Source organism: Gallinula chloropus, assembly GCF_964237585.1.
Source record: "Gallinula chloropus genome assembly, chromosome: 9".
Taxonomy (NCBI): Eukaryota; Metazoa; Chordata; class Aves; order Gruiformes; family Rallidae; genus Gallinula; species Gallinula chloropus.
This window is the reverse complement of record NC_140094.1, coordinates 9,769,670-9,789,433: the sequence shown is the minus strand read 5'-3', so window position 1 is coordinate 9,789,433 and position 19,764 is coordinate 9,769,670. Positions and strand designations below refer to the sequence as shown.

Sequence of the window (19,764 nt, the reverse complement as noted above, 5' to 3'; positions counted from 1 at the left end):
ACAATTTCTATGACTATTTAGCATCCAGAAAATAAGGCCAGTAATTCTTTTCTTAGGATCAGTCTCTCTGTATTTCGGGGGGGAAGGAAGAGGGCGGGGGGGGCAGGAATGAGTGTGTGTTTGTGTGTGTATGGAGGGGTGTCTGGGGTTTGAAATAGACTGTGCTAATTTAGAGGTTAAATGCATCAGAATACAAAACGCTTATTTAATTCATTTTGTTGTTTGGGTTGTTTTTTATTTTCATTACATAGAGAAATAAACATGGTTTAATTGTCAGCTTGTACATAATGAGGATTTGTTAGATGTGTTTAAGATACAGCATTTTACTTTCTGGTTTGTTAATTGGTCAAATACTCCTAGTCCTCTGTGTAATGAATCCTTGGTTTAAAAATGAGGAGAGGGCAGATCGCTAACCCAGGGGAGGACTACTGATATACTCAGGCTGTGGTTTATCCTTCTGTAAAATCCTAGGGATAAAAAGTGACACTGGGGTTGGTTTTTTTCTCCTCTTTCTTTTTGTTTACGTATTTTTAAATGTTTTTCTGTTTGAAGAACCTGGGAGCCAGGCAACACTCTGTTATTTTGGGGATGTGGGGGAGAGAAAATGAAATGAACTGGGTTTGTTGTAATTTAAAAAAAAAAAAACCCATTGTTTGAAAGGCATTTAGCAGTCAATTTTCACATCTGATCTGAAGTTGGGAGTTTATTGTGCTCATTTAGTTGAGATTTGTTGTTCAAGTGATTTCTATATAAATTTTTGTAATTCATGTAACTACTTGGCTTCTTGAACCTCAGGAGCTGATTGTTTGTCTTATCTCTTGGTGAGCTAACTCTGCGTTATGTTGAAAAACCTTGAGGCATGTTGTGTTTCTTCGTGTTCCTGCAGTCTGCAAGTGAAGTCAGCTTCATTAGTTTCATGATGGCACATCAGTGCATGGCTGGTGTTGCCGCTTCCTTCAAGCTACTCCCGGAGCATGATCTGGGCTGCCTTGGTTTGGATAAGCTTGTAAGGATTTGTCAGCCAGATGTGACAAGATTGTCAAGAGGCAAGTAAAGAAGGAGATCTGATATTAATCAGTGCATAGCTTGGAGCCAAACTTTCTCAAATGCAGTGTAGTAACATGTTCTTCTCATTTACTGCTTCTCTTTGTGGCTGTAGAACTGCCACTGTCTGAGTTTGACGGTTAAAAGGGATGCCAGCTAATAGTCTTTAATTGTAAGGATACAATTCTAGGTGGGAAAAGATCATATGCTTCTATTTTTAACATCCTTTTGGAAAATACAGCTCTGTTTACTGCAGTTTGCTGAAAAATGTTCAAGCCTTATGTTAGATGAGAGTCTCTGTTTCTGTACTTTGGTTTTAAAATACTGAAACTGTGGCTCAGCACTCGGTGCTGGGGGAGTGGGAGGTGGGGAGCCCCACGCCACTGCGGGTCATGGTGCAAAGTAGGACCAGCATTATTTTTAACTAGTAGCAACAGTGCATGTTGGTTTTCTTTGTTCTAGTGCACATAACATCCACTGAAGAATACCTTTCTAATTTTTCTCTTACAGAAAAGGGGAAAAATACGAATTTCCAAAAGGTGTATCATGTACATTCCATTTCTATATATACCATTATGTGTACAATGCTTGTAAGTCTTCTTTATAACCAGTATAATTGTGCATTTCTGTTTGAATTAAGCTCTAAAGTTTTTAGCAGTTTGCAGCTTAATCGGACTTTCCTTTTAACAATAGGTAAGGGTGCAAAAAGTAACCAATCTTATGTTATGGAAACCACATTGTTGTTATACTTACTATACAGATTTTTTCTTGATTGATTTTTTTAAAAAGTAACTGTTCTGCTTAATCTTTGAACCACTGAATCCATTTCCGAAACCTAAAACTAATTCTATCTGCAAACACATCCAAACCTGCAAGAGAGCTAAATCTTCACAGAAACAGGAAAAATTCTTACAAATGTTGGGCCACTTTGTGGGCTTTACTAAAGCCGAGATGAAATTCTGCCTCCTTAGGTGCAACAAGGTTTGGCGTCTTCATACCAAATGTCTTGACTTCCAGCCTCTCTGCCTGTTCATGACATTGTTAAAAAATCTATTCATACAACACTGAGCGTGTCATTCCATTTCCTATCAAACAAGCAGGCAATTTGTTTTCAGTAATACAGCCTTTGCTATGATAATATGAAATATACTTGCAATAAGAACAGAAATGTTTTCATGTTATATTCGATCAGTTTTTTGATGTTTTAAAAGCACAATTTGTATGATTTGACATTTAGTAAATATTTTTGATAGAGATTTAAACTAAAATTTAGAAATAGAAATTTAATTAATTATTCTAGAAAACCATCCACCAAATACAGGGGAAGCAAAACTCTTGCTTTGGCCCTCTGGGTCATCTCCTGCCCTTCCTGGCTCCAGTGGTTCTCACAGTTCCTACGCACTGGGCAGCAGCAGGTCTTGTCCTAGCAGATGCTACCGTTCAAGTTTTACAGTGAGCATCACCACCTTCTTTTTTTTTATTACTTATTTCTTAATATTTTGTTGCTAATTGCTCTCCAAAAAATCTGCGTAGGGACTGAAATTTCAGTGTTGAGACAAAAAAATATTGAGGGATAAGGAAAAGTGATGTTTTCTACCAGACTTCAGTCATTTTAGAATAAAGAATCATGGCATTTTTCATTCCACATTTTAAAACCAGGGTAGGATTGTTTCTTTAAACAAACAAAAGGAGGAAAAAAGTGCCAAATGTAAACTTTTCACTTCAAAATTCAAATGTAGATGATTATCAGTGAGAAATGGTTTTGAGGGTTTCGTTTTTCATTTGAGAGTAGCTGATGTCTGAAAGCCAGTTAAAAATTTCCTCACCTGGGTTCAATAAAAAGGGAATACTAACTTTTAAATTGTGAAATTACCAATGGAGGTACACTGTTGCGTAAAATATTGCGTAACTGCACCACCATAGATAGTATCATGTGTATGTGTACAAATACTGTTTGGGTTTAAAATTTATGAAATCGCAATAAATGAAATTGCGTAACGCCAAATATTTCAGGATGCTGTGATTTTTCTTTTATTCTTCATGTCTTTGCTCCGTAACAGGAAAAACGGGGATGGGGGTGACAGGGACCTGCATATTTTATGGCTTTGAGACTTGAGAAGCTAAAAAGTTAGGATTGTCTTTGAGACCTTAACTCATCCGCATTACAAAGTAGGTAGAGAGTTAAAGGCATATTTTAAAGGGCTTGCAGATAATTTCTACTAAGACTCTTCTTTTGCCTGATACATATGTATTTACATTTATAACACTTGTTTCTTGGTAATGTAGGGCTCGGAGTTAAATATTTAATTAAGCCTCAGTGCATGGATAGGTCTGTAGTTTCACCATTTGAGGTGGCATGCAAAGCATGTCAGTGTGGATAAAGAGTATGTGTGCAGTTTATTTGCTGGCTTAAATAGTATCTATTGCTTTATTGCTAGAAATTTCAAGCCATTTCTATTCAGTGACTTGTCTTTACCCCTGAACCCTGAGAAGTTTTTCTCATCAATAGGCAGTGATCTGGTACTTGTTCGTATTAGTGCATGTGAAAAAAATTGTCCGGTAGGTTTAAGAGAAAGGGAAGTTACTTCAATGCCTTGTGATAGGTTTTGCTGGGCGTTGAGCAGAGTCTTTCTGACCTACGCAGGCTGGGGCAGGCAGGCCATGGGAACCGTAGCACTGCAGTCTGCTTCAGAATCAAAACTAAATAACAACTGTGAGATAATGAGAACGTGGTATTTTTCATTCCTCAATCTGTATTTGTGGTTTTCTTTTCCAAATGGGCTGGTAAAAGAGCATCTCCACACACTCCTGCGTTGGACCAACCTATCAGTTGGCGCACACCTGCAGATTAACTGCAGCCTGAGCCCACGTATCTACCAGCATGTTGCTGAACAGCAAAATTAAGTTTTACTGTCGAGTGGTTTTTGTCTGAAGAGTAGCAGTCAGAGCGTGTGTGCTCACACACACACACACACACACACACACACACAAAGACACGCACTCACACTTTCTCTTCTCTTTATAATTATTTTGACAGTGCCGTTAACAAGAGTTGCCCTAAGGGGCCCTATAGGGTAAGTGACATGCATGAGGAGTGATTTTCATCCCACGAGTTATGCTGTGATTAAAGCTTGGCCTTGCAGTGTGCTCCTTTCTCCAAAAAGGCTCCCTTCTGCTTCCTCGCCCAGCTGCGTTGCCCGAGACTGCCCAGAGCTCCTCTCCGTTAGCTGCGAAAGCTGCCGCTGAGCCCAAGTTGGCTGGAGGGTTGTGAGTCTGTACTTAGCTGTCTCTTATCTCAGCTCCTTGCTCTCAGGACTGCTCTCAGAAAAACTGGACTGGTGGTCCATAATTCAGTAGCCAGCTAAAACTGGTGTTAAATCCATAAGTATGATTGGTTTGATGGGGTGGTGTCATCACATAAAGGTATTACCTGATTTCATTTTGCTGACCCTCCCCCCTTTTGCCTGTTTTTGTAGAAGTTTTAGTCAATTAGTACAACAAGAGTTAAACATTTTCAGCTCAAGGTGCTCAACTGCACCAATTAACTGCAACTCCATTTCGTTAAGTTCTAGGCCAAAACTGACTTTGCACCCCGCTGAGGAAGAGGGTAATGGGGTAATGCAACTTGCTGCAGGACCTGGGTTGTAAATAATCTGTTTATGTCTATTCTCAGTCTGTGGCTGTTTAAAAGAAGGTCAGGTTTTGGTATCTGACCCCAAATAAACAATAGGAATATATACGTAAGGAGCCAAATAATTAATGGGATGTATTTTGTGGTCTTATCTAGAAAATATATTCAACTTGTGGCCTTTGTGTTCTTTTAGCAGTAAAAATCATAACATAATTTCCCCACTGACATGAGTAAGTGGGAGTTGAGTGGTATCAGCACTAGCCAAAATATTCAGCATGATAGGTGTCAAGTTCAAGGCCTAAATCCTTGTTTGGCCCCTGAAACAAAAGATTTTTGTCTGGGTTTTTCAAAGGTTCTTGCACCTCCTGAGGTTGGTTGGAGCGAATGTGGTCAGTGTGCATGAAAACCAGTCTGGTTATTGAGGAGCCGTCGTGGATGTAGGAATTGAGTTGTGAGAGTAACTTTGTGTTTAGTGGCACTGCAATAGGCAAGTTGTGACCCATCTCCATCTTTCCCATCTCTCTTAGTTTGTCTCTTAGCAGACAAGAATTTTGCTAAATTATTTTACTAATAAGCAGTTTGCCAGATGAATCATCTAGAGGTAGTGTTTTAGAGATGCTTGTTAATGGAGAGTGCTGGAGCTATGTGGTCAGTGCTGTTTGCTCTGTTGCACCCATGTGCAACTTCTCTACTTAATTCACAGCTCAAAATACGGAAATATCAGACTGGTTGCTGGGTACAACAAACTGTAAGGCTTGTTTGCTTCTCATGAAAGATGTTTGTTGTTATTTCTGGTTATTAAATAACTGTGCTAATGGCAGCTGTTACTTCGTAAGAAACAGTGTGCACAGCATTCAGACCAGTATAATTAGAAACCTTACAAGGACCTTTTCTTTGTTTCAATATTTTTATAGAATTGTTTATGTTAGTCTAGTTAGTGTAGAAACATGAGAATTTGCAACAATCAAATGCAACTGAGTAGGCATAAATGTCCATGACTGGAAACCCTGCTGTTTCTTGGGCTGAGGATGGCAGAAGCAGGCAGTGTATGGATACTATCTGTGGTGTGTAATTTACCAGCACAGTTTTGACCTCAGCTGTAACTGAGAACCTTAAACTGCACTGAGCTGAACATGTGCAACCTGTAGTGTGGGCCAGGTCTACTCTGTGCTGAGTAACTTCTGTTGGCCTTGCCATCAGACATACACACGTGTAAGTGCATGTCAGTGGACTCTGGCTGGTTGAGTGTCTCCCTTTATCCCATTCCCTGCCTGTCCTCCCAGCTCTAATTACGGCCAGTAAAGGGTTTCCATATTCTGTCCATCCTGGAGGCATCCATCCCATTTCCTCTTTGAAGTGAGCGTGTTGGGAATAAGAAAATGGCCTGGAGCATTTCCTGGAAGATGCTGTAGGGGTACCCCTAACGTTCTCTACAGGCAGATGGGATTCATAGCCTTACTAAACTTGGAAAAGGTTGAAACTTTCAAGAAACAATAGAGATACAAGATGCTTAATGTAAAATCTAACAGATATGATGTCACTCTATTTAGGCTTAATTGTTGGGCTATGTCTTCATCAAGTACTTACATCATCGGGAGCAGCCTAACACCTTTGGTGACTGCAATTAGAATACACTGGTATAGGTTTTAGTTCCAATAAACTCCAGGAAGCTCACTGGAGAACCAAAAGCCAAAGTCTGTGTTCAGGAAGAACAGTCACAAGGGCTAAATACGTACTATTGAGTGGGCAGGGCGGGACTCTGCAAGTACATGTGGGATAGCTGAAAAGACTCAGTATTATTGATGTGACACACATGGGCAGAGTTGGGTTGTGATACAGTGAAAGTAAGGCGGACAAATGTAAATTGAGGACTTGTTTTAAATAATGACAAAACTGACAAACAGTATTATTTATCAGTGGAATATATCCCATGAGGAAGTGGCAAACGTTGCTTGGCAAAGAATGGACAAGCAAAGGTTTGCTCATTGTATGATGTAGAAAAGTACGGGGTTGACAGAGATGCTTCAGATAAGTGTGGGGGTTTTCAAATTTGTCCCTCCTTTTTTGGTGCATCAAATGTAACTGGGTGGTGAAAAAGGAAAACTTACTTAAAGGTTTAAATTCTAGAAGCCAAATGGATAACAGTAGAAACAGGAAAGAAAGCATTAGACAGGAAGGCAGCTTTGCAGTCACATATGGTTACTGTTTTTTTACTGAAAGATGCACACATATTTGGAGCTGGTCTTTGATTTAGCTGTGGACTACACTTTTAATCTAAGAGATGGTAAATGTATCCCTCTATATGATTTGCAAATTTTTTACAAAGTGCAAGCAAGAAAAATATTTCCTAATAACCAGGTATATGTCTCATGTTTAATTTTATTTCTACAAACCAAAAAAGAGCTTAATTTTCTTGGATCAAGCTTAATATGTGAAAAAATTGTAACCTGCTTTCATGTTTCAGCTGATTGGCAGACAAAAAGAAAATCCTAATGCTTTACAAATTGATCTGCTTCCCCTGTTATAAATCTCACCTCCTCCACCAGTGTTCTTACTGCAGAGCCAGTACAAGCCTATTCTGCCGAAATGGGGCTCATCCCAGTCCTTTCCCATCCAGTATGTGCTCACCACAGCACATATCTTGGAGGGTTACATCTTTTCAGAGGGGTTACCTTTTCTGGGAAATGAAGGTGAGATGGCCATAGGAGATGCAACTGGTTGCTGGAAACCCTCACTAAGTTTCTCTTGCACATTTATTTCACGTAACTCCTATTTTTTCTTCCAACTTGTGTTTTTAATCCCTGCTTGCAAATGATGTTGCTGTAACACTGCATCAGTGACACCATTTTGTCAATCATCCACATAGAGCAGTGAAGCTCTCACGCTCTTCGTGCGATGGCGGTAGGTTAAGGTAAAGCAGTTTCTAATGTGAGGTGTAGTGTTGTGCAAAGAAGACAAGGGCTTCCAGAAAGAAGTAAGGGTGCTGACCTGTGCATTACTGATGCTAAATGCTACCAGGGTGATCTGGGGCTTGCTCTTCCATTTTACTGGTGTCTGCACTTGGATCTCTTGCTGCCTGCAGAGTCAGACCGACTTTCTACCGTGAGCAGAGATCTCTAACTCCATCCTGACAAGGTCTTCCAATATTTACTTACTTTTTAATTTATTTCCCAAGCCAAAGTGCTGTCAAACCAGAATCCACTTAGCACTGAACAAGATTTGATACAGTTAATACTGCCCTTCCTCTCTGCCTGCATTTTTTTAAACCAGCTGTTAGTGCATTGCAAGTGAGCATAGGTTTCAGGAGGCTTCAGGAGAGCACAGACGATCTCAAACATGCCTTATGAAACAAAGCCTGATTATATACCCAGAATCAGAATGAGCTTGTCCCATTAGCTGTGCTTTTCTTTAGCTGGGAAGGCTGCAAGTGGGTTGCAAAGAAACATTCAGTAACTTGTGAAATGTAGCTGAAGCCACATCAATATTTGGCATAAAAGATGTCAGCAGTCCTGACTTTCAGGCAACAGATGTTAAGATGTCATTTTCAGTGATTAGTAGTGAGACTTTTTTCAGTGGTCAGTTTAACGGTTAATTTATCTCATACTGAGGAATCATTTGTATTAAAAATCTGATGTTCAAATTCCCACAGTCATGCTGGTAAAACCACAGAAAAATTGGATCAGAATTTTCAACTCTGTTTTAAAAAAAAAAATTAAGAAGGCATTGCTGATAATGGATTTGGAAAGATCCATTTGTAAGGGAGAGAGTGACTGGAAAGCAAAAGCAAGTTCCTTGATGATAGCGTAAGACTTATTTTTTTAAACATCTGCCTTATGTTTCTGGAAGATGAAGGTAAATAATAGACCTGAATGAAAGGATTGCACTTAGAAAAATTTCCACTTTAATTTCCATCTACATTTCCAATCCTTTAATTATGATTTTGAAGCTTGAAATGTATGCAATATAGAAAGTTATTCCTTTGTTCTGTAGAATCAAATTGTGTGTACATTCCACTTATTGGGAAAATAAAGCTCATTAAAAGACTTGATGTAATTACACTACCTTAGAATAGGCATATTAAGGAGAGTAAGATTAACAGGCAAACTACAAGCATATTAATCTCATAAAGTTTTGTGAAGTTTCTTTTCATTAAATTCTGATACAAGTTAATTTGGGAGATAATGAAAGTGCATATTTTACAAGTGCCTTTTTAAGTTGAACAATGAATGAAGATTGAAAATTGTGACTCTCTGATTATTTTAAAAGTTAATTTTGCCATGTTATATATTCTCTGTGTCTGTATTAATGCCAATGTTGCTAGAAAAGTTTTAGAGGAGACACAGAGTCCGACAAGCAGAAGTGAAGTGCTGCCAATCAGAAAAAGCACACTTGTTTCTCCTCAGGGACCCTTACAATGAATTTTTTAAGTTAGTGACAGAGCCATAACTTGGGGGTGTAGCTTTGATATGTTAGCAGCATGCAAGCTAACTATACACCTAAGACGGGTGTCCAGAAGTGTAGCGAATTGACCTGAGAAGGAATCAATTCCATATTTAGAAGAGGGTCTCTACTCCCTTTCCAATAGGTGCTTTCACACATGTAAACCAAAATTTGGTATCTGTAAACCAAAATTATGTTGTTTTATTTTTTTTCTGTGTTTTGCATGTGCAGTTTTGTACAATCCTACAGGAAGACAAATTAAATACATATACCATATAGAAGAAAGATCTTACACAAAGCTATGAAATGCAGAATTTTGTGTGGTATATCTTTCTTGTCTAAGTAGAGAAATTAAGAATAAAAAATAGATTTAAAGGTCAGTGGTTTGTGGAATGTGTCCAAAGGAAAAGGAATGAGAAAAATTTTGAAATATCAATTAACTTATCATCATGACAGCTTTTTTAATTGTGCATATTTATGTTACTTCTTGCAGAAAAAGGAAGTACTCTTTTGTAATTTTGTCTGGAAGGGCTGCAAAAGATGCATTCATGGAATGCACTGTAGATTACCAAACCTAGCAGGGTCCTACAGAAGTTTTTCAGTCTGTGCAAGTCACAGAATATTTTGTATATACAGAGGTAGAATACTTGAACTGTGCTATTGTTTGGTATCTTGTGATAGAAATGAATCATTAGCCAACTACACCTTTTCCCCGACCTTTCCATATGAAACTTCTGGCATTTTATTGTTATATGAAAGTATTTTAGCATCTAAGTGAAAATATATTCTCCATTAAAGTGACGCAATTCACACAGCATGGGGTATTGATGTGTATTTTACGACTTATGGGGAGCTCAGAGCTTTTCTCAAGCATTCTGTATTTTGCAATGGCTCCTTTAAAAGATTAAAGGCAAAGTGATTCAGAGATTTCAATAGTCCTGTTGCCTCTTGCTCTGATCCTTCAAATAAAGACGAATCTCAGCATCAAGTCCCTGCAGTCTGGAGATATACATGTAAGCTACCTCCTTGATAAACCACCTACCGAGATTTTAAAGTCTCGGTCCAAACTCAGTAACACGAAGCACTTGTCTTTCAGATGTCCTGCGTGTGCTTGTTTGCAGTAGACAGCTCTATGTAGTGTCCTCTTCTGCCTTGAGTCAGTCAAGTTCTTTGAGCCTCAGAAAATGCCTGTTGCATCCCCAGTGAAATGAATCTTTCTCCCATGTCCTTTTCACTTCAAGCATTTCCTGCTTCCATCGTAGCCTGATTGTCCAAACTGGTTTCTTTGTATGTTTTCCAAAAGTGCCATTGTGGGGATGCCAGCACTGAAAAGACATTCCATTCTTCAATTCTTGTCTTGCTTTTCTGTGGGTATTAATAAGTAGGGAAGTCCCTGTTTTGCCTGAGGAGCAGGCGTAGCAGCCAGTAGTGGGCATGACTTTGCCTTTTTTCATGTTTGCCTCTTTGGTTTACAATGTAAAATATTTTGGTTTAAAACCAGAGAAGTGCAGATGTGCTATAATTGCATAATTTTTTTTTAATTCCAGTGCAGATTCTCTGCACATACGTTTCTTCCCTTTCCCTCCCTTGCTAAATATTCCATTTATGCAGAAACTGTTCTCAGCATCGGATCTAAGCAATGCAGAATCCTACAAATGCTTTGCTCTATAGCAATCCCTATGGAGCTTTCACTAGGACCTCAAAGTTATCTGTCTGCCTTCTGCAGCAGATGGGCACATGCAGAAGGAAGCATGTATTCCAGGAAGCAACTTTGTAGTACCCTGTTGATTAGGAATATCTGAATACTAATTTGATTTGCATTATAGATGACCTTGGTGAGAGTAAAGTGACGCACAAATTGAACTGTGCAACTGGTTGCTGTCTGTTCATGTGCTCTATCTTGTCTATTATCTTTCAAGCATTTCCCTTACAGCATGTGACTGCTGTAGTCTTTGAGGAGTTGGAGTAGTTTTTTTGGTGAGCTTTGTGAACTCCCATACCTTCGACAGCATACTCATCCTCTGTGTGGATACTGCTGTACCTGAGGGATGGCATCTATGCAGACCTAACCCACTGTTCACTAGAACTTCCTATATTGCAGTTTGGAGTTCCAGCAAAACTCTGAGAGTGGAACTTTGATCAGTTTGTCTTTGTTTTGAAGACTTCCTTAAAAAAAGTGATTTTACATGAAGATCATAGTTTAGGTGAATGTGCAAGAACAATTTATTATTGTTATAAAGGTGCTTTGGCCTAAATAAATCCACAGAAGTGTTGCTACACATGTCATTAAATATCTTGCTTCTGTAATATTCCAGTGTTCTAGCTGGTGACTGATTCTCTTTAAAACAGAGGTAGTGTTGCATAACTCAGGTCTTGCCTGCATTACTTATATTGCACATTGATGTGTATGTGCTGGCATGTTAACTCTGTCTTCATATGGATTTTATGGGTGTATTGTATATGTATAATCTGTCCAGTCTAGATGGTGCTTATATATTACCTGTCATCCTTGCCATTGATTTCCAGGCTATCCGGTGCACTCTGGTGAACTGTAGCTGTCAGTGTTTCAAACCTGGGAAAATAAATCAGCGACAATGTGACCAATGCCGGCATGGATGGGTAGCACATGGTAATGCTTTTCTTAAGAACTATGTAAAAACCTTTAAGGAACCTCCTCACTATAGCTTGCTTTTTGTCTCACCCCTCACCCACCCACCCCCAATACTATCTGCATTCTATTGTATCTAACTCTCGTGACTCAAGTTTATTTACATTTTGTGATTTTATTTTCAGCCCTGAGCAAATTAAGGATTCCCAACCTCTATCCATCAAGCCAGGTAGAAATAGTTCAATCCAATGTTGTCTTTGACATCAGTAGCCTCATGTTGTATGGAACCCAAGCCATCCCTGTGCGCCTTAAAATTCTGCTAGATCGGCTTTTCAGTGTTCTGAAGCAGGAAGAGGTGATACAGATTCTCCATGCTCTGGATTGGACACTGCAGGATTACATACGTGGATATGTGCTGCAGGTATTTAGAGAGGCTTTTTAAAATATATAAGTAGTATTTCATAAAATTTTCTAGCTTAATCGTGGTGGTTCAGAATGCATTAACAGTGTGGTATATCTGAAAGGCAGCAATAGACTTGTAGAAGCTTGGCACCAGAAAAGCAAAGGTGGGTTTTTGGTCATTGCTCCCTTTTTAGTCAAACTTAACTGAAATCTTCCTACGTTGGTCAAATCTGTCAACAAAGGTAAGGCAAGATCAAAAGAAATGTTACTGGGAATATATCAAAGTAAAGGTTTCAGAATTGGCTCTAGCATTATTTACACAGTTGGTTTAGTTTTATACAGGAAAATAATATGTTGAGAAATAAACTTGCTATCATTTTAAACACCAGGGACAATAATAATCTCTGGTGTAGAGCTACTGACCTTACTAGAGCTACATCAGGGATAAATTTGGCCCTTAGTTCCTACACTGATGTTAGTCCTTGCTACTGTGGAAGTTACCTTTTATGTAAAGTAACATTATGATCTTACATTATGACATGAATCAATATTTAATGGTCTTGATAATCTTGCTTTTTAGTGTTAGGATTAAAAATATGGAATCAATTACCTTGAACCTCTACCACATGAAAAATTTATAATGTTACGTTCTTCATCATCTTAGAAACTCTTACATGCACTGTGAAAAATCTCAGTAGGCCATCAAATACATGTTCTGTGATAAAATATTTATTGTAGTTATTGGGAAAAGTTAGGCATAGCTAGAGTTTGAAAGAACTCCAACACTCTAGTGTAATTACAGCTGTGCTCTGTGAACACTGGCAATAGATCAATACAGGTTCATTTGTTCTCTGATCTTAGTTGCTTGGAAGATTATTAAACTTGCAATGAAAGAATACTTGACTTAAATGAGGAGCTAAATCTTGGCCTGATTGCTCCATCTCTGCTGTCTGTACGTACATGACACTAACTGTTGTTCAAGTGACGTGTCTTAATTTTTGTGGGGAAAAAAAATAGTTTATTGGAAAGCATTACTGTCAGTTCAGAAAGAAATGATATCACTAGCATGCTAGAATTTGGAAGCAAGTATCACAGAATTGGCATTAATCTCTCAATAAATAGAATGATTTTATCATTTCACTAGAAAGGAATTTTTAGTCACTGAAAAAATGAGAGACTGGGAGAGGGATTTTTTTGTTTGTCTTAACTGTTATCTGACTAGTTTAAATATTTTTGGCTTTAGGATGCTTCGGGAAAGGTGCTGGATCACTGGAGCATAATGACCACTGAAGAAGAACTGGCTACTTTGCAGCAGTTTCTTCGGTTTGGAGAAACTAAGTCCATTGTAGAGTTAATGGCAATTCAAGAGAAAGAAGGGCAGTCAATTATAATACCACCACCAACTGTCAATTTGGATATTAGGGCATTCATTGAGAGCTGCAATCAACACAGTCCAAATTTTTCTGCTTCCTTGGACAAAATGAGTCCCAACAACATTCATCCCTTTGAAAATATTGTAAATAACATGGCTTTCATGCTGCCGTTTCAGTTTTTCAGCCCAGTGCCTCCACCTTTGATAGGTTCACCACCAGAAAGACATTTGATTGAGCAAGGTCAAGACCACAGCAATGAAACTAAACAAGATGTTCAGATACCATTTTCTGAAAGCAGCTTCTTAACTTCTAGTTCTGCACCATTTCAAGTTGAAAATGAGAGGAGCATAAATGGTCCAGATGTCACCACTAAAACAGAAGATGATGCCCTTTTAAGTGATTCCAGTTCACATAATACAGCAGCAAAGCTTGAAATGACAGCACTATCTTCAGAAAACAAAATTAAGTCTGTTGAAAAAAATGGTGCTGCGCCGAGGAAAGGGCGTGTTTTCTGCACTGCCTGTGAAAAGACATTTTATGACAAAGGTACTTTGAAAATACACTACAATGCTGTTCACCTGAAGATAAAGCACAAATGCACCATTGAGGGCTGCAATATGGTGTTTAGCTCTTTGCGTAGTCGAAATCGTCATAGTGCAAATCCGAACCCCAGACTCCATATGCCGATGAACAGAAACAACAGGGATAAAGATCTGAGGAATGGTTTGACCATCGCTGGACCTGGAGATAGTAAAAGGACAGAATTTGCCATTTTAACTCCCGATAGCAGAACTATTACCAGCTATGCCAGCTCTTGTACAGATTCCAAGGGGCAGGCTGGGTTTCCCAGTATTGGACAGAATGGAGTTCTCTTTCCAAACTTGAAGACAGTGCAACCTGTTCTTCCTTTTTATCGTAGTCCAGTCACACCAGCTGAGCTTGCTAATACTCCAGGTACTCTTCCTTCTCTGCCTCTTGTTTCTTCCTCAATACCAGAGCAGCTTGTTTCAAACGAATTGCCATTTGACATGCTACCCAAGAAGAAATCTCGTAAATCAAGTATGCCTATTAAGATAGAGAAAGAAGCTGTTGAGACGCCTAATGAAAGTAGTGATGTTGCCAGTTCTGATGACGATACACGTCTGCAAGTGGTAAGCGATGGAGAGCTTGAGACCTGTGAGCATAAGATAGAGAAGCGGGTGACCGACAGGGTGGAAAAGCACCCCCTTTCAGGTAATTCATGGAAATCTGTCTCTGGGGTAGAGGGCCCAAAGTATTTTGAATCTGTCTTTGCGCCAAATAACAAATACGTCAAGGATATCTCTGAGAATGAATTGCATCACTGTGAGAAAGAGGTTAAACCAGAAGAAAACCAACCATTAAAAATAGTTTCCCATGAGATTATATATGAAGATCCAAAACACCACCATAATGATGTTATAAAACCAATGACTGAACCCCCCATGTATATTAAAGAGCAGTCAAAGCGCAGGATTCCTAAAAATGACTGCCCTGAATTGCAACACCACTTGCTGACCGGGGGCTTTTTCAGCACTTTGTCAAACAGGGGTGCTGCCATTCCTTGTTTTGAAGACTCTAAAGATATGGATCATGTCAGTCAACATGCACTAGGGATTCAGAAGGAAGAAAGCCGCTTTCATTGTGACATCTGTAAGAAGACTTTTAAAAACCCTTACAGTGTAAAAATGCATTTTAAAAATGTACATCTCAAAGAAATGCATATTTGCACAGTTGAGGGCTGTAATGCTGCTTTCCCTTCTCGTAGAAGTCGAGACAGGTAAGAAAATTATAAACAAAATTGTATTTATTTTACCACCACAATGGAGCCTAATTTGAAATTAAAATGAGTGTTTGAGGAATGGAGCCTGCAAAGATTTTCTGTGTATCCTCGTATAACAGGTACGATAACTTATCAGAACATTCATGAAATGAAAATCCATTGAAAGAAACATTTCCTTTCCACTAGACTACGAGGTATTAAATAAAGCCATGAAAATTTCATAACTGATAAAGACTGCAATAGTTGAAAGAATACTTTAGAACATAAAGGGAAAGCCACAAGGGTATGAATTCAGCAATTTTCCAGTAGATGCATGTGTGGACTTATATGTTTAATATGTACTTTCATGTGTATTTTAATGTATACAGTGTTCTTTAATGAAAAAGCAATGAGATCAATTCAGGAAATCTTCACTTGCCCTTGTCCTTGCTTTACTCAAGGAATTTGCACAGACTGGTGGGAAAAAGCCCATAAGAAAAGCAAGATTACATCAAGACAAAATTAACATTACACAGTGCTGGTTGAACTAACACCATCCAGTGTGTATTGAAGTTGTTAGTACTTTTATGTTAGATTACATACATACTAATTCTTGAACTATACCGTGAGCTCGATACAGTTTACTGTTAGATGCAGTATTGTGTTGCTATAAATCATTGTATTTCAGCCTGTTCTGCACATAGGCTGAGAAACAAGAACTGAAGCTTTATTGTTCATGGTCACTTATGTATCTGAATTGATAAGGGATAGATAACAAACCTGGTAAAGTGTGACAAAGTGCTGTAAGTTTTCTAACTTTCCTGTCAGTGTTACAGCAGCTTTTGGCTGCAGGAAGCATGCCTGGGTAGTAGTTCAGAGTGACACAAGGTTTAGATTGTCTGTGATCTGTGAGGAGCACTGAAGCAAGCTGATGCAGTCCAGAGAGAGGATGAGTAGGTCTCTGAGGACTGGCTCCTGCATCTGAGATGCACAGATTCATCTGCTTCTGGCGGGGCTTCATACCCTGATCTGCTGCCTGCATCTTCCCAGATGTGAATTCCTCTCCACTGTAACTGTGATACGGGCCACAGGGAAGAAGGCCAGCAGTAGGATTTCCATTCACATGCCACAAATTCCTTCCCACACCAATATATTAAGATTTAGTATTGGTGCTTTTGGAAGATGGTTTATTTTTTTAAAAAGATCAAAATACAAAAAGCCACCTCACAAGAAAGTTTACAAGATTTGTGCAAAACAGTAGTTATTCGGAACAACTTTGCAAAAGTTTCTAGATTAGAGTGTTGTGGCAGCCAGTGCCCTTTTGAACAGTTCGTGGTTTGGATGAAACCATGATGGTGTGGGATAAAAAGGGATGTTTTCCCTGTTTTGCAATAAACTGAATCTTCTAGCTGCAGCCTGGAAGTTCCCAGGGAGCTGATTAATTGTATTCAGTGAGGAGTGGTGATTTCATAGGTTTTGGTGGAATACCTGTTTGAAAACTGAAAAAAAATGCAGTATTCATTCATTTAAGGAAATTCCTCTCAAAGAAAAGCCCTGTACTGATGTTTACAGCTGTACCTTGGCACATGGTTACAGTACTTAAGACATCACCAATATTTTTTTGCAGATTCAGATGTCACTCCTTTCCTGCTTTGTCCATTGGGAAGTGCTCTTGTTTTTTCCCCACAGTCCATTCTCTAGGAAGGTTTTTAGTCTGTCTCCAAATACTTTTAGGTCCAGCACTAAATGTAGTGGAGCAGACAGCTACCCACAAAGCTGGAGAGAATCTGAAACATTGATTTCTGTTGAGTTCTGTTTTTCTGATATATACCAGTGCAAGCAAGTTCAGACACCCAGTCACATGTGTAAATCATCCGTGTGCACTCCCAGTGTGACAGTTGATGAAATCAGAAGTATATGTACAGTTCATGCATGCTACTAAATATTGATATTTTTTCTTTGTTAATAATCATTATGAAAGAGCTACGAAGTGAGGAGAAACGCTTTCTTGCTAAGCTTGTCTTTGTTCTTCTAGACATAGTTCAAACCTAAATCTTCATCATAAGCTTCTGACTAAAGATACACTGGAATTCAACAACCATTTCAATGCAACATACCTCTTGAAAGACATGGCTAAGGAGTTTTGTCAAGATGTCTCTTTAAAACAACATGTTGGACATACTTCTGTAATCTTCAAAGGAATGAACAGAGCAGGCAGCTTGGTTTTCCCAATGAGCAAAATTACAGAACCCTGTTCTGAGAGTTATGGATACGATCCATTGAGTGATGGAGCTGTTCTGGATCTAAGCACTACTTCCAGCATTAAATCTGAGAGCAGTGCTCATTCTTCTTGGGATTCTGATGGAGGAAGTGAAACATGCACCATGGCCTTGGATGATAGTGATGAAAGCTGTGAAGGACCCAGCCTATTGCCCAGTGATGAACTCTACCAAGACTGTACTTTAATTGAGAAAGCTAATCAAAACTTTACAAATTTACCTTCCAGCTTGCCAATAACATGTCATATATGTCAAAAAACTTACAGTAATAAAGGAACTTTCAGGGCTCATTACAAAACTGTGCATCTCCGCCAGCTCCACAAATGTAAAGTCCCAGGTTGCAACACAATGTTTTCATCTGTTCGCAGTCGGAACAGGCACAGTCAAAACCCTAATCTGCACAAAAGCTTGGCTGGGTCACCAACTAGCCTACAGTAAGATCATGCTGATCTTGATTTACTTCTGCTAAGAATTAATCATTTCAATTAAGGAATGTGTTAACTTTAGTTTTATTTAAACTCATTTGATTTCTAGCCCACTCAACAACCACGGTCACATTCTTTTTCTCTTGCATGTGCTCTCCAGCAGTTTCAGTTAGCAAAGCTTGGTGTTGTAGTTTTTGTGCAATTGTTTGGTTTGATGTTAAAAAGCTAAAGCTTCTGTGAGGAAAATAAAGCATCTTAGAAATGGGAAAAATATGGAGTCATTAACTAAAGTATTTCTGATACCTATGAAGTGTTACATGTCAACAACAGAAGCTTCAAATGAGAGCCATCATCCCTTGTGTTTACATGAGTTGTGTCATGTAAGAAACAAGTAACAATTGGGGTAAGTCTCCTCTGGTTGGGTTGAGAGTTTTGGGGCTACCATTTCGTTCTGGGGGCTATATAGTCTGAAACTGACTTGCAGTATTAGTTGAACATGGTATTTGTAGTTTACTATATCTCAAAATCCAAAAGATAATAATATGAATTTGGGAACACCTTTTATACAATCCAAATCTCCCAAAAATCTTGCAGTCCCTACTCTAAGGAGGCATTTAATTTGAATAAAGACTGCAGTATTTTGGCATGCTTAGAATTTAATACCACTTGCTTTGCAAAAGGAGAGGCTACCTAATTTGGCAGGTTGCCTGAATAAATCTGAGACATTCTGATAAATCAGAGTGATAGGAAGAATGAATAGGTTAAGGTAAAGTTTCTAAACAACCACAAATGCATCCATGAAATAGGGGGAAAAGTAAACCCTTTAACTTAAAATGCACTTTGAGTTCCACCTTCAGGAAGAGGAAAGATTTTTTTTTTGTTTAAAAATAAAATTAAAAAAAAAAAAAAGAGAGAAACCCCACAACCAAATATTCAAACTCTGAAGTTGCAACTCTAAGCCTTGGAGTGACAGAGATAAAATGGACGGATAAAATGGATGCATTTGATACCTTTCATGATTCAGCAGTTACTGTTTCTCTTAGTGGGGAAAAACATGGTGAATTTTTTTTGAACAATAGAAGAATGCTTATTCTCATTCACACCTTTCATTTTTTAGTTAGAACATTGTTCAATATCTGTTAAAATGTTTAATATCATTGTACTAGTCCCTGTCATAACAGTATTCTCTGCATTATGTTCTATGCACTTAGGACTGGTCTTGCATTGTATTTAAAATCACTTTAATATTTAATTTGTAGTCACATCATAGAAATGCTGTGTGTGTACTTGTGATGCATCTTCTTTGACTGAATCATTCCCAACAGAAAAAAAAGCAAGTCTTACAGTACCTTTTTTTTAATTCTTTCTTTTTCTAAACTTTAATTCACCAGTTGAAATCTGTGGATCAACTCTGGTATGCAAGCATGATACTGACAGCACAATCTGTACATACTATACCAAAGCGCTTACAGTATTTGTGGTTTCTAGAACTAGTCTAGTTTTCCAGTATAACTGGATCTTAGTCTTTATTCATTTTTGTGACTGAATAAAAATAGACTGAATTTCTGGATTTCATATGTATGTAGAAAGAAAAGTACGATGCTATTGCCATATGTCTTGATGTTTAACTTATTCTAAAAAAAATACTATGGTATTGTAACCATTTCATATTGTATAAAAGAAACAAAAGTGGACTGAATATTTCACTAATTCTTTTGAAATTTGGTTTGTGTGCGAGTATGGGTTATGCAAGGGGGGAAAAAAATGACACAGTTGTAAATG

General features: G+C 38.4%; 1 protein-coding gene across 1 annotated transcript; it reads left to right on the top strand.

The window, feature by feature from the left end:
• Positions 1–1,106: 1,106 nt before the first annotated feature.
• On the top strand, positions 1,107–17,995 carry BNC1 (basonuclin zinc finger protein 1; the record flags this gene model as incomplete). Its single annotated transcript, XM_084268078.1, is given in 6 exon segments — positions 1,107–1,170; positions 1,173–1,183; positions 11,642–11,744; positions 11,909–12,144; positions 13,369–15,296; positions 17,314–17,995. Coding segments are annotated over 6 exon segments (3,024 nt in total).
• Between the last annotated feature and the right edge of the window lie 1,769 nt (positions 17,996–19,764).